This window comes from Miniopterus schreibersii (assembly GCF_964146895.1).
Source record: "Miniopterus schreibersii genome assembly, chromosome: 10".
NCBI classification, from domain to species: Eukaryota; Metazoa; Chordata; class Mammalia; order Chiroptera; family Miniopteridae; genus Miniopterus; species Miniopterus schreibersii.
Genome location: NC_138110.1, coordinates 57145757 through 57158874, shown reverse-complemented (window position 1 = coordinate 57158874; position 13118 = coordinate 57145757). Strand labels below are relative to the sequence as shown.

Below are 13118 nucleotides of genomic sequence, written 5' to 3'. Positions count from 1 at the left end.
TTGAGTTTGTAGAGAGTAGTTCATTTCAGTACTAAGAGTTCACCTAGCTGACTGGTTATTCACGTTGTTTTAAAATCCTCTGTTTTCAAGGTTTTCTGGTGAGGCAGACTGTAATTAATATTTGTAGAAGAAAGAGGCTGGAGAGTGACTCCTACAGTCCACCACATGTCCGCCGGAAACAGAAAATCACCGACATTGTCAACAAGTACCGGAACAAGCAGTTGGAGCCAGAGTTTTATACTTCACTTTTCCAGGAGGTTGGACTCAAGAACTGTAGTTCTTAGACTCTTGAACTGTCTAGGGCTCTTCAACTCCAGTTTGGGGCTATGACATCAAAGCAAAACTATTTGATAGGTGATCACTGTAAAAATAAAAACAAATCACTCCCCAAGAGCCTACTGTTTAATCACCAGAATAGAAGAAACCCATTTAAACCCATTTGATAGAAGACTTCCAGCTTTCTAGTGAAATGGGCTCCCAGACACAATCATATTCCTGCTGGTAATGATGATATACATTTTAGCCATAAACTTTTAAAAGTGACAATTTTAGTTAAATCTGAGCCTTTTGAGGAGAAAGGCTTTTATGCATCTCAGTTAAACACATGCATTGGTAGTATCAAATTTGCAAATTAGAAGTTGAAGATAGTTTTATACCTCACTTTTTAGGAGGTTGTATTCAAAATTAAAATCTGTCTCAGAATCTTCAGGACCTTTAAAGACTCAAGTTGATAGCATGGAGGAGAAGGAAAGAAATCTCAACTTTCTGCTAACTCGTAGGCCCATTTGTCATCCAACTGTCATCCAGCTGTCCACCTGACGGAAAGGACATGTTTTTTGCTCAGACATGAAGTCTGGCATTAAAATCTTTTGTATTTTCTCTCCACATTTCAAAAGGTTATTCTCATCACTGCACAGACCTGTCTGGAGGCCTCAGTTTCTGGGCGGCCCAGGAACAGATCTAAAATGGAAGCATAGCCCTGTCCTTTAATGGGGTTACAGGTGGAGTGTGTAGAGTTACAAGTTGTAAGACAGCAGAGATGCCTCCACTCTCTCCAGTGTTATCTAGCTTGGTGACCTAACGACAGGTTAAACATTTGTAATTCCTTGGTAATTTCTTGGTTAAATAGTAAGAAATGTAAATTCACAACAGGGGTTGAAAATTATTTGGTTTCATCCATTGTCTCTTATTTCAGGACCAAGCAGGAGACTGCAGTAGTTTATGAAGGATTCTAATTTGGGGTTCAGGAAATAGCCTCTCAGCGCTACTAATTCAGATCTCTCCCAGAGAGCTACTGGATTTCATCACTGTTGACAAACATTAGTGGTCACCTCCTTGGGTGGCTGCTGTTAAAAATGGCTGTTGTCATATTTTCTGGACTTTGCCAGCTGAAGGCACAACAAATCCCAGCCCGGGTTCTAGAAATACTTCTGTTACCTCGCTGCTACTTTTCTGCCAGGGATAAATGTTTTGAGGTGGCTAGACTCAGAACATCGTTACAAGGATTCCTGTTACAGCACTAGAGTAGACACTGCTCGTTTCTCCTGTTCTTGTGTGCTTTCTTCATTATAAAGATTATTTTTTATGTTAAGAAATTAAGTAACATTTAAAGTCCAAAGAGGAGTGATCACAGTTGTATAAGGAGTGATTTCACACTTGAACTCTGATGTCAGTAGATTCTGTAGGTAGGGCTACAGTGGTCTGTTTGGTTTGATGTTTTGGTAGTTTAATTAGGGGGTGGGAGGTAGTGTGTAGGATCTAATTCCCTGTGCAGATATTTCTGTTCCAGAAGTATGTATTTTGTCATCTATGAGCAAGAAATGTGGGCATAGTGGCTCTTGGTTTTGAGTTTGCCATACTTTTTTCTTCATGTTTGTTTTAAGCTCAGGTAAACGTAACCTCCACCTTTTATGACTCCAGTTTCCATTCAGGGTATATAATATTAAATAATTGATTTTCTTTGTAATCTGGGCAATAAATTGATGTTTCCATATGGTAGCATGGAGGAGGGGTATGTGTTATAAAGTTTAGGAAGTTCTACCCTAAAAATGTTTTAGTAGCTCAGCAGATACAAGGTGAGGTTTAACAACTTTCATGGAAATTACAGATTGACAGTTCAAGGGAAAAATGGGCCCTTGTTCTAGTGGTTGTGAACAGAGGCGGCTAAAAATTGATGTGCAGCTTATAACATTCCAGAGGTTAAAAATAGCTGATAGAGGTGTACTTCCTCAGTGTGATTTTTCAGATAAAACTTTTACCTTTGGCTTAGTTTTACTGTCCGTAAAATGTACTGTGGTGTGCATGTTGAGGGTAGGCTTCCTGATCCTTTAATTTCTGGCAACTCCTTGTAATTTGAATGGTTTTGATAAATAACAACTGTGTTGAATGGAATTTGTGATCTGAAAGACCTAGTGGTCTTCCAGGGAAGGAGGGATGGATTTAGGACTATGTAGCCCCCAAAGGCAGGAAGCCCCAGTATGTAAGGTGCCAACACTATGAGGTATGCAGACCTCATCAGGTGCTGGTTCCTTCTGCTCAAAATAACATTTACTTAAAGAAGGAGGTGTGGTAAGACCTCTTGAAGCTTTCACTGGTATTACATACAGGTTTCAGTTCATGGCCACGAAGTTCACCCAGCTGCCTTTGTTAAAAGTCACTTTGAGTAGAATAATGGCAGAGGAGCATATTTAGTCCCTAGTAACAATTTTTAGAAGTCCACTTGATAAGTTTGCTGGCATGTGTTTATAACCTTTGGAGGGAAGCCAGGACTGCTTGGGTCTGTGGCTTACACAGTTTAATTGCTGCATGTGATAAGAGCACCAGGAAGTGGATGAGCATGGCATTCAGTGACAAGGAAAGTATTACCCAAGGGACAGAGGCAGGTAGTCCCTCAGACTTCCAGCTTGCACTTGATGGGTGGAGGCTTTCCTCTTCCTTTCTTGATGGGAGCAGTGAGGACAGTGACAGGGCTTCCGCCTTTTTAACCCTTTCTTTGTTCAGCCAACTCTCCCTTTTGTCCAGTGCTTCCTCATAAGTCCCCCCCCCTCCCGCCCATTGGCCATTTGACAAGGAATAGTGGGTTGACAGTGCGCACAGACACGCACACACTCGCATACACGCATACACACTGCCCCTCATTTCCAGGTCCTCTACTTCAGGGCAGCCCATTCTCCTCTGTACTCATAAAAACCTGCATCTTTGGCCAGTAATGTTGCGAGGTCTTCACAGATGGCTGCTTCTGCATACACAGAGGAACTCTTTGTCAGGTTCTGCAGACTGATACTTAGAGAGGCAGAGTCTTCAAGAGTATTTATTTCTACTGGCAGGTGGAACTTTCCCAAACTGGGAGTCAGCCTTGCTCAAAGGCATGGTTTGTAAAAAGTAGACGGTAAAAAGTATATTAGAGGTAATTTGACACTCCTGCTGGCATAGTTCTCCATTCAGCATTTAAAAACCCATTCAGGTTATATCTTCCTAAAAAGATTGATTTATATGTTTACACGAAATGATAAGTTGCATTAGATGGTCTGTTTGAGGATTTCCATGACAGCCTCTTTTCCTGAGATGGAGAGATCCACTCGCTCAATGTGGAAGCAAACTGTGGGTTCTCGGTAGCTAAAGAAGCCATGTACTTACTATATAGTGTTTTTCTCAGAGTATCAACTCATGTTCTTCAAATGCTTTTTTTTTAGTAGTGAGGGAAAAGGTATAATTTGGGATTCCACAGTGCCTTGCATATAGTAGGCGCCCAATAAATATTTGATGAAGCAAACCAAGTTTCCCAAGTCCTTGTCTCGCAGTGACCAAGAACATCTTTCTCCTCCGAAGGGCTTGGCATTTGTGGCTAAAAGATAAGCAGTATCATTATTTGCTTGAAATCACATATACTATTTGTATGAATTTCGGTATGTTGCCAAGACATGATCTTTTTCTTATTGTATTTTCTGTAAATATTTCTGGCACTGAACTGTAAAGTAAAGGTGAAATGTAAATATGAAGGCATCCCCGTGTCCCCTCGCCTCCTGTGTTTTCTCTTCGTTGGTTAGGGAAGAAGCCCAGAGGCTTGTTTGTATTTATGCCCATCCTTTGTCCAGAAGAAACCCATGGAATATTGAATGTAATACATTTAGTCAATTAAATTTTAAGGAGATTCTTATCTACTAATGTTGTGTGTGCTTCTGATCCCAGGCTGGGGGTTTGATTCCTGTGTGGGTGTTCCTAATTTACTCTTTCCAGGAGGCTGGGCTCTGCTCTGCTCTGGTTGCTCTTCATAATTTAGATCCGTGACGTTCTCTTGGTTTTGTGGAGTCTCGTCAAGTACTCAGAGTTGGTTGGTAAAAGCATTTGGCCTCTGTGCTGGAAGGAGCTTGTGTAATTAAAGCTGCTGGCAGAGGCCACCTCACAGGGGCAGCTGTCCTGAGGGCACGGAAATGCTGGCCATGCTCTGCCCTCAGAGTCCCAGCTCTGCCAGGCCGACCAGTCAGAAGGGGAGAGAAGCAGAGGAGGTCACCCCCTCCACACTCTCCCCAAGAGTAGGGTTGGCTGAAGAGGCTTCTATGGGGCCAGTTTAGCATCTTTAGTGCCTAGATGCACATGGTGGGTGGTTGTACCACTTGAGGAAATAGGGGTGGGTGCCTTTGCTGAGAGCCACCCCCCAGCCTGGCACTGATCCCATGTGAGTTAGTGTGTGGCCCCCAAACTGCTCGAGGGAGCTGCCTTCCCTGCAATTGTGTCCACACCTGCTCTGCCTGCCCACCACAGGACCTCTCCCAAGGCCCTGGTGGCCGGGGAAGCTTCTCTCTGGACTGACTGCCTAGTTACCCTGTTTTGGGTCTGACAAGAAAAATGTGTGTTCAAGCTTTTCCCACCAGTGCTGTTCTCTTTCTGGCCCCAGGCCCCTCAGGACCCAGTACCAAGAAATCGCCCCCAACCCAGACCACCTAGCCTAGTTCTGGTCTTAACTCTCGGCCTAGAGTGGCATAGCCCAACCAGGGCTGTGCTTCCTGGACACATATTGTAATGCCATCTGCCCAGACTTCCTCTTCCGGTGACTGGTCATCCCACAGCTAGGCTAAGACTCCCACGAAACACACTGGCCCTCCAAGCCCCAGCCCCCCCCGCCTTATTTTTATTATTTATTTATTTAATTTTCACCCAAGGACATACTTAGAGAGGAAGGAAGAGAGAGGGCGATGTGAGAGAGAAACATCAATTGGTAGTACATGCCCTGAGTGGGAATCAAAGCCACAACCCAGGTGTGTGCCCTGACGGAACCAGTTGAACTGGCAACCTTTTGGTGCACAAGATGATGCTCAACCTACTGAGCCACTCTGGCCAGGTTCCCCTCCCTCATTTTTATTGTGGCTGGCCCCACTTGCCCTTCTCCCCAGGCTGGTGGCTTCCTAGAAGGGGTTCCTTTCACCCCTTGTCTCCCTCTAGGTCTACCACCCACTTCTTGCAGCTGCTCCCCCAGCCTGGAACTGGGCCTGCCCAGCTTTCCAACCTGTTCTCCATGAAATACCATGTTCTCGAAAGCTTCTAGATTAAATAATCCTTTTTGTTCTCGAAGTCTGCATCAGACTGGTTACCCATTAATGTGTCGAGTACTGAGCCTCACCCCCTGGAGGTTCTTACTTAGTAGAACAGGGTGAGCATGGACATCAGCATGTTTCTTAAGAACCCTCCACCTCCCATCACCTGCTGGCAGTGACTGAGGCAGGTGGTCCAAGGACTGTCTCGGCAAATACCATGCTTCTGCCTCCCTCCACACGCAGCAGCCACTCCTCGTGTTGACCTCCCACACACCAGGCTCTAGCTCTGGCTGTCGGGCCCTGGGAGGTCCAGAGCCTCCTGCTATGGGGCCTGGCACATGGGGTTTACTAACTACTCGTGAATGAATGAATGAATGAATGAATGAGGGGGTGATGTGGGAGGAGATTAGAATGGCATTTGGGAGTATTCTGCCCACTTGGGAGATAAAGGAACAAGGTTAGAGCCTTAGAAGCCCCTCGCTGAACACCCTAATAAGGAGAGGTGCCAAAGCTTCTAGATTAAATAATCCTTTTCGTATGGCTACTATGTGTTAGAAAGTTTTAAATGTCAGCCCAGTGACCCAATCTGGCCCACCAGACTTGTTTAGCCAACAGTATTTTGATGTTTGATTCAATATTTTTAAATTGGCAAATTTTACACAAAAATTCCGATGTTTTGGCTCTTCTGGAAGTCAGGAGAGCTGGCCGTGCTGGACCTGCATCTCCCACACATCAGCTATTGGCTGGAGCTGTAACGGCTGCCTGCTTTAGAGGCACTGAACTCCATCCAGTTTGCACTGTCCTCACCACTCCCACAAAGTGTAAATGTGGGCACACGTAGCTGGAATTTTGGGACCGGGGACCTGGCTGGCTCCTAGAGGAATCTGTGATCTTAAATATATGAACACCCACCCAGTACTTACTTTTCTAACTTTCAGCAGCTTGGTGCGGTAAGAATTACTCCCATCCCACGAGGGGATCTGGGAGGTAGCACATGAACCCAATAGCAACTTAGCAGGGATTCAAACCCAGGCCTGTGTGCCTGGGAGGCTGGGCTTCATTCTCACTGCCCGGCTCCTGACCATTCATCCAGAACAGCTCTCCCTCTGCCTGAAGGACACTGTGACTTCCTTGTTACATCACCAGCTCAGTCACAATTGGTTTGAGAGCAGAGCATGGCCCAGCCCACCAGATCCCCAGGGCAGCCCTGCCAGCCCCACTCAGGCTGGCCTGGCTTAGCCACACACGCACCATGAAGTACCCTCTAGTGCCGCTGGTGAACGACCTCACGTTTTCATTCCTGGTGGTCTCGCTCGGCCTGCCTGTGGCCTTGCTGCTATTCTTGTTGATCGTCTGGTTTCGCTTCTTACTTAGCCAAGGTGAGCTGTCCAGTCTGGGCCCTGATCCTGGAACTGGGCTGGGGGTCCTGAAACCACTGCAGAGAGAGGGACTTCCTTTGGGCATTTTCACTGCTGGCTCAGAGCCAACAAGTGATCACCTGAAAGAGAAATGGACTGACCCGGCAGTTTAGAGTTTCTTAATTAGAGTCCAAGAGTGAATCCCCGAGTGTGACTGGGAAGCAATATGTATGTGTGCGTGTCTGTGTCCCCTCAGGGCCACTGCTAGCACATAAGGTCTTTGGTGCTAGCAGTGACCCTCGGAAAGTGGTGGCCCCTCTGGGCAGATGCATTAGTAGAAGGCACCCCTTCCTGTGAATGCAGCCAGTGAGCAGAGCTTGGGCTGGATTTCAGTCCCTTACCCCCTCAGCTCAGTGCTTTTGTGCAGTAAACTCTGCACAATGGCCTGTCAGCCTTAGGCATTTACCGGGTGCCAGCGACCACTCACCCTTTTCTGTCCAGACCGTACATCAGGGAGGATCCCGGTTTCTCTAGACTCAGGGTCACTGGAGCAGGCTGACATCTGCCCTGAGCTCAGCGTGCTGGGGTGGAGCTGGCCATTGAGAGCCTAGGGCCGGTGGGCAGGGATGCAGCTTGGCCATGTGGCGGGAATGACACTGCTCGTCAGGTGTCCTGTCTCCCTGGGCCTCTTCCTGGGAACAGCTTGACCTCCCACCTCCTGCTCCTCAGCCCCATGAACTTTGGCCAACTGGGCAGGCAGGGAGGGCACTGAGTGTGCTGCCACCTCTGGTCAGATGGCATTGAGATGGGGTGAGCAGTTCACCCCCTAACCTATCCCATGATTTCAAACGAGGGAGCTGGCCATTGTGTAATTATTGGGAGTTCCTGGCGAGAGCTTTTAGAAAGCGTTTGTTTAAAGTGTCTCCCCATTCCCAGGGTGGACCACAGCCCTCCCTGAGGGGCACACCTTGGGCATCGGGGTGGCTGGTGGATGTCAGAGCACTTGTCTGTGCAGTGGCTATACCAGCCCTCTGTTCTGGAGTCTAGGGGACGTGGGTCCAGATTTCAGCCTTGCTCCTTTACAGCTTTCTTGAACACTGTGTACTAGGACTCATGCTCCGTACTTGATGTGTATTGTTTCATTTACCTCTCAAAGTAACCCTGTGAAATAATCTTTACTGTACAACTGAGGAAACTGAGGCTTGGAGGGGAGAAGCAACCTGCCTGAGGTCACACAGCTATGGAGTATTTAAGAGTGTGGATTGCCTGGTGTCAAATCCTGGCTCTGGCACCTACCAGCTGTGCGACTTTGGACAAGCCCTCCCTGAGCCTCAGTTTTCTCATCTACAAAATGGAGATAATTATGGTCTCTGCCCTTTTGGAGAGATGCACATGAAGGGCAGGGCACACAGTATGTGTATATACATGGCACATAGTAGGTGCTTGCAGGCTGAGGATTAATCTAGTCAGTATCGGTGGTGTCAAGGTAGGAAGCATAGGAGTGGCTTTGGGTGACTTCTCTGGAAGGAGAAGGGACATATTCCCTGAGGTCAAGGCACTAATCTCCGGCAGCAATTCATTCTCCTTGGAGGCCCTTTTCTAAAGCTCTCCACCCCCCTCACACTTTCTCCTGAGAGGCTCTTTACCCACTGACGTCTCATGTGGCACTAAGAAATAAGTCCTTTTGTTAATTTTTTTTATTTTTATTTTTTGGCTAATCCTCACCCAAGGATTTTTTTCCCATGGAGTCTTAGAAAGAGTGGAAGGGAAGGAGGGAGGGGGGTAAGAGGGAGAGAAGGGAAAGAGAGAGAAACATTGATGTGAGAGACACATTGATTGGTTGCCTCCTATACTGGGGTTGGGGATTGAACCTGCAACCCAAGTACAGGAATCGAACCCGATTCCTTGACCAGGAATCGAACCCGAGACCCTCTGATGTGCAGGCCGATGCTCTAACCACGGTGCCACACCGGCCAGGGCCCTTTTGTTAATTTTGCGATGAATAGAAACCGTCCTTAAAGTGAGTGAGCAGCCCCCCTTCAGAGTCCCTGTCTTCTTGGAACTCTCAGTACTATTGTGTCTGTTCTGGCCTTGTGCTGGGAACTGGCCCAGACCCAGTGTCTGGGCCTGCCAGGGTTTGGGGGGTTGGGGGGTAAGTGCTGGGGCTTGCAATACCCTAGCCTGTGGTTTTCTCTCTGCTGTAGAGTCACTTTGGCCTGGAATCCAGTGGAAAGCAGACAAGAGTAGCTCTGATTCCCCCTCCCCACCCCTACCTGGCCTGGCTCCACGGGGCAGTGTCAGGGTCCAGGAGGCAGAGGGTTGAGCAACATGCCCCGTGGCCAGTGTGGCCAAGGAGGATGCAGTTTCCCAGGTGGAGAGGAAAGCAAGTGGGCGGAGAGAAGGAAGCTTCCTGGTGAGTCCCGGGAAGCTGGGCAAGGGGACAGCAGTAACCCCTTGCCATTATATAGGGAGAGGGGACACAGCCAGACGTGCCCTTCAAGGGGAAGACGCCCTACAGAGGGTATTTCCTTTGCGATTTGAAAGGAATTTGCAGAAAGAAGAGGGGAAACCTCCAAAGGCATGGATTTAGGGCTGAAACAGAACTGGGCACCATAGGCTATGCCTGTTGAGGGTCCTGACCACTCCTCACGCTGGTCCTTGGAGCAAGCTGTTAATTTTGAAGCTGCCTTTGAAGTCCCTGACCTCAAACAGGTGCGCCCAACAGAATGAACGGGACTGTGGAGTGGGAGGTGCATCTGAGTCCAGCACGACCCCTTCCTGGCTGTGAACCAGACATCAACTTTCTGAGCCTTCCTCATGGTAGAATATGAAGAACATTGGTAACTGCCTCAGGACGTTGTTAAGAGGATTAAGTGAGAAAATGCATGTAAAACATGTAGCACATAGCACGTGCTCAGCAAACAGTCGCCATGGCTAGTGAAGAACAGCCACTTCAAGCCACTGTGCTGATTTTTTACTGATATCCGCCGACATTGTTGAACAACCGTTTCACATGTCTTACTTCAGTGAACCCTCATTATAGACAAGGCTGTTGTTATGCCCATTTTACAGATGAGGACATTGAGGCTCAGTCTTTTCTGTCTTCAGCTCTTGGTCTGCAGTTCAAGGGCCTTATTTAGCCTCCTTCATCTGTCTGCAGCTGGTGAAGTAAGAGTATATGTAGTAAGAAAAATAATAACCTCTCCTGCCCCCTCACCCTTCTCACCGTGCCTCCCAAGCTAAGCCTTGTTAGCAAGCTCATGCACCTATTTAATGACACCTGTAGGTTTTCCAAAATCAATGGAGGAGGGAGTGTTCTTTGTTTTCCTATAAAAGAAGGGATTCTACCATATACATTTCTCTGCAGCTTGCTTGTAACACATCACAGACATCCTGCAAGTGGAAAGGTACAGACATAATGTCGTTATTTTAATAGCTTCGCGACATTCCATTGGATGGATGGGCCAGGTCTCCATTAGGTGTCATTGTGCCACACTTCAATCAACCAGAACCCTCATGATGGACATGCACGCGCATGGTTTCTGGGGTGTTTTATTGTGTGTGCATGTTTTACCATAAAAGTGTGCTGCAGTGGAAATCAATGTACATGTATACTCAGATATTTGTTAATGAATGAATGGTCTGGTGGACAAATGGATGGTTGGGTTTATGTCTCCTCTGTGCCTGCTCCTGGACCATGTCCAATACAGGTAGGTCATTTGTTCACCTCTAGGGTCCTTCCCTGTTAGTAGGTGGATACGGCCACTTTGTGAGTTACAGAGCAACCTTTTTGATCCCTGGTCACCATTCGAGGCCCTGAAGTCTTCCTGAGGTCTCAGAGCTGGTCCCCTGGCCTCAGACAAGGCTGCGAGGACACCCAGGCCTGGCAGGGGGGTCCTCTTGGATCAGGGACAGGAGACTGGATGTGACCATCCAAGAGGCCTTGTCTGCCTTATACCTCCACAGATTCAGAGGAAAATGATACAGATTTGTGCTTTGACTGGGAGCCGTGGAGCAAAGGCCCAGCCGAGTGGGACAGGACGCTCCATGGCGAAGAGGAGGAGAGGCCCTGCCAGTGAGCCTGTTCTGCCAGGTGCGGCCCTTTTAGGGAGGTGGGGCTGGGAGAAAGGGGAGCCTTAGAGCTTGCCCATAGCCTTGAGGGGCTGCCATGTGGAGAGCTGACACCCTCCACCACGGGAGAGCCTGCCATCGCTGCCGCGTCGAACCTCCTGCCTCACTGTGTGGAGGCCCAGCCGCTGCTGTCGTGAAGAACTTCCTTACAAAGGCCCCCCATCCTTTACTTCTTGGCCTCACCTCCCGCCTCTCCCTAGGGCCTTTGCCCTGGCTTTTCCCTCTGCCTGGAACCCTTCTCCACTGGACATCCACTTGGTGGACTCCTTCACCTCTGAGGTTTTGCTCAAATGCCCTTTTTTAGCAGGGTCCCCTGACTGTCTTCATTGTTATTGACGTCTCTCCCCAGCTTTGTGACCCCCCTACTCTGCTTTCCTTTGTCCTTTGCCACAGTGGGGGCTCAGTAGGTGTTTGTAGAAGGGATGAAATGATGATGATGATGATGATGATGATGATAACAACAACAGCTGATACTCATTGGGTGCTTAATAGATACCAGGGCCTGTGCTGGGCGCTTCCCTTTCACAAGCTCGTTCATGACGCCTACAAACAGGATATTATTCTTACCTCCACTTTCCGAATGAGAATGCAGAGGGGCAGTGCAGAGAGCGAGTGCCCAGAGCGACGAGCCCAGCAGCCATGGCACACCTCGGAGACCTCGTCTGTTCCGATGGGGCTAAATGCCATCTCCATGCCAGTGACCCCCAAATGTGTGTATCTTGCTCTAATGTTCCTTCTGAGCTTGACACCTCTTCATGGCTAGAATGGAATCCTTTTTATTCCCTTTGCCAAACCCAACAAAGAAAAACACAGCTTCTCTCGATGGGTCTAGCTGAGCGAGCCACACACCTGACAATTGGCCTCAGGCTTTCTTTGCCTCCCACCCCACATCCAGTCCCGCCCCATCCTCCATCTCTCACACCCCCACTTCTCCCTGTCCCCAGGGCCACCACAGCCTGCCCTACTGCGAAGTCTGCCCCTAAAACATGTTGCTAACCCCCTACCCTGTCCCTGTGGGTCACGACTTGGAGCCCCCGCCTGTCCGAGTGGAAAAAGGAGGGGGGCTGAGAAACATGGACTCTCGTGTACCCTCAGTTACAGTGACTCTTAACCTTCTCAGGTCACGACCTTGACAGTTGAGGGCCCTCTCCCCAGAGTTCTGTGTATGGGGCCGGCTTCATGGGGCGTGACTCGTGTGGTCCCACAGGGTCCCATGTTGAGAAGAGCCCATGCTTGGCTTAATGCTCGGCCATTGCGGTCTTGAAATTTGTAATAACTTTTAACAAGGGGCCCCCATACTCATTTTTAACGGGCCCCACAAATTATGAAGTCTGCCTGGTTTGTGTGCAGTTACTGGGGTAAGAAAAGGAGATATTCAAACTCTGCTCAGAGACCCTGACCCATTTACACAGAGCCCCCCCTTCCATCATGTATCTGTCCCTCTCACTCTCATTCCGTTGTCATCCCTAGACCCCACCTGCCATTTGTTCCCAGCCTGTTTTTCCTGGAGTCAGCTGGGCGGTGGCAATGGCCGAAGTGCGTGGGAGAGACTCGCCGGGGAGGGAAGAGGAATTCGGCAACTGAGGTGCTTTTCTGGGACACCCACCTTGTCCCTTCTACTGATGGACACACCAAAGCCTCCAGAGGCCCCCCCAGGCCCCCGGGGAGGAGCCCACGGCTGTGAAGACGGTATAAGCAGTCACATGGGGAGAAGTTGGCCAAATGAATTGAGAGGAGGTCCTAGGGCAGGGGTGGGCCAGAACATGTGGGTCCTTATGAAAGAAAACGGAGGGTTCCTGGGCTAAGGAGACCCCTAACAAACATGCTGAGCCTGACCAAGTCCGTCCATTCCACAAGCTGCGGGACCCGGCTCAGCCCTGGCGCCAACCTGAGCCATCCAGACCCCACGTGGGAGCCCTGACCCTCCTTTCCATCTGTTCAAAGGACTGGGGACCTTTCTCTGAACCTGTCATCTCATTTCAAACTCACTCCTTCAAATCAACTCTTTCAGGTTGATTTTAGTAACATTGACTTTATAAATATCTACAGTGTCTACTGTGTGCCTGGTTATTTTAAGAATACCTCACGTTTGATGAGC

General features: G+C 48.7%; 2 protein-coding genes across 6 annotated transcripts in view; both read left to right on the top strand.

Moving 5' to 3' along the window:
* The window catches only part of RALGAPB (Ral GTPase activating protein non-catalytic subunit beta), a 79306-nt gene extending 75150 nt beyond the window's left edge, over positions 1 to 4156 (top strand). For both annotated transcript variants that reach the window (XM_081149990.1, XM_081149991.1), the window contains exon 30: positions 91 to 4156. In XM_081149990.1, coding sequence (XP_081006116.1) covers positions 91 to 284 — 194 coding nt within the window. In that variant the 3' untranslated portion in view covers positions 285 to 4156. The remainder of the gene's footprint in view (positions 1 to 90) is intronic.
* Positions 4157 to 6727: 2571 nt separating this feature from the next.
* On the top strand, positions 6728 to 13118 carry ADIG (adipogenin). Of its 4 annotated transcripts, XR_013999634.1 has the most exons (5): positions 6776 to 6910; positions 10856 to 10982; positions 11613 to 11730; positions 12491 to 12605; positions 12878 to 13073. XR_013999634.1 is itself a non-coding variant. In XM_081148862.1 (3 exons), exons 1-2 carry the CDS (start codon positions 6784 to 6786, stop codon positions 10966 to 10968), a joined length of 240 nt encoding a protein of 79 aa, XP_081004988.1. In that variant the 5' UTR covers positions 6763 to 6783; the 3' UTR covers positions 10969 to 10982; positions 12491 to 13118. The 4 variants fall into 4 exon arrangements, 1 of the variants encoding a protein (XP_081004988.1); XR_013999632.1 differs by having other exon boundaries at positions 6728 to 6910; positions 10856 to 11730; XR_013999633.1 differs by lacking the exon at positions 11613 to 11730 and having other exon boundaries at positions 6764 to 6910.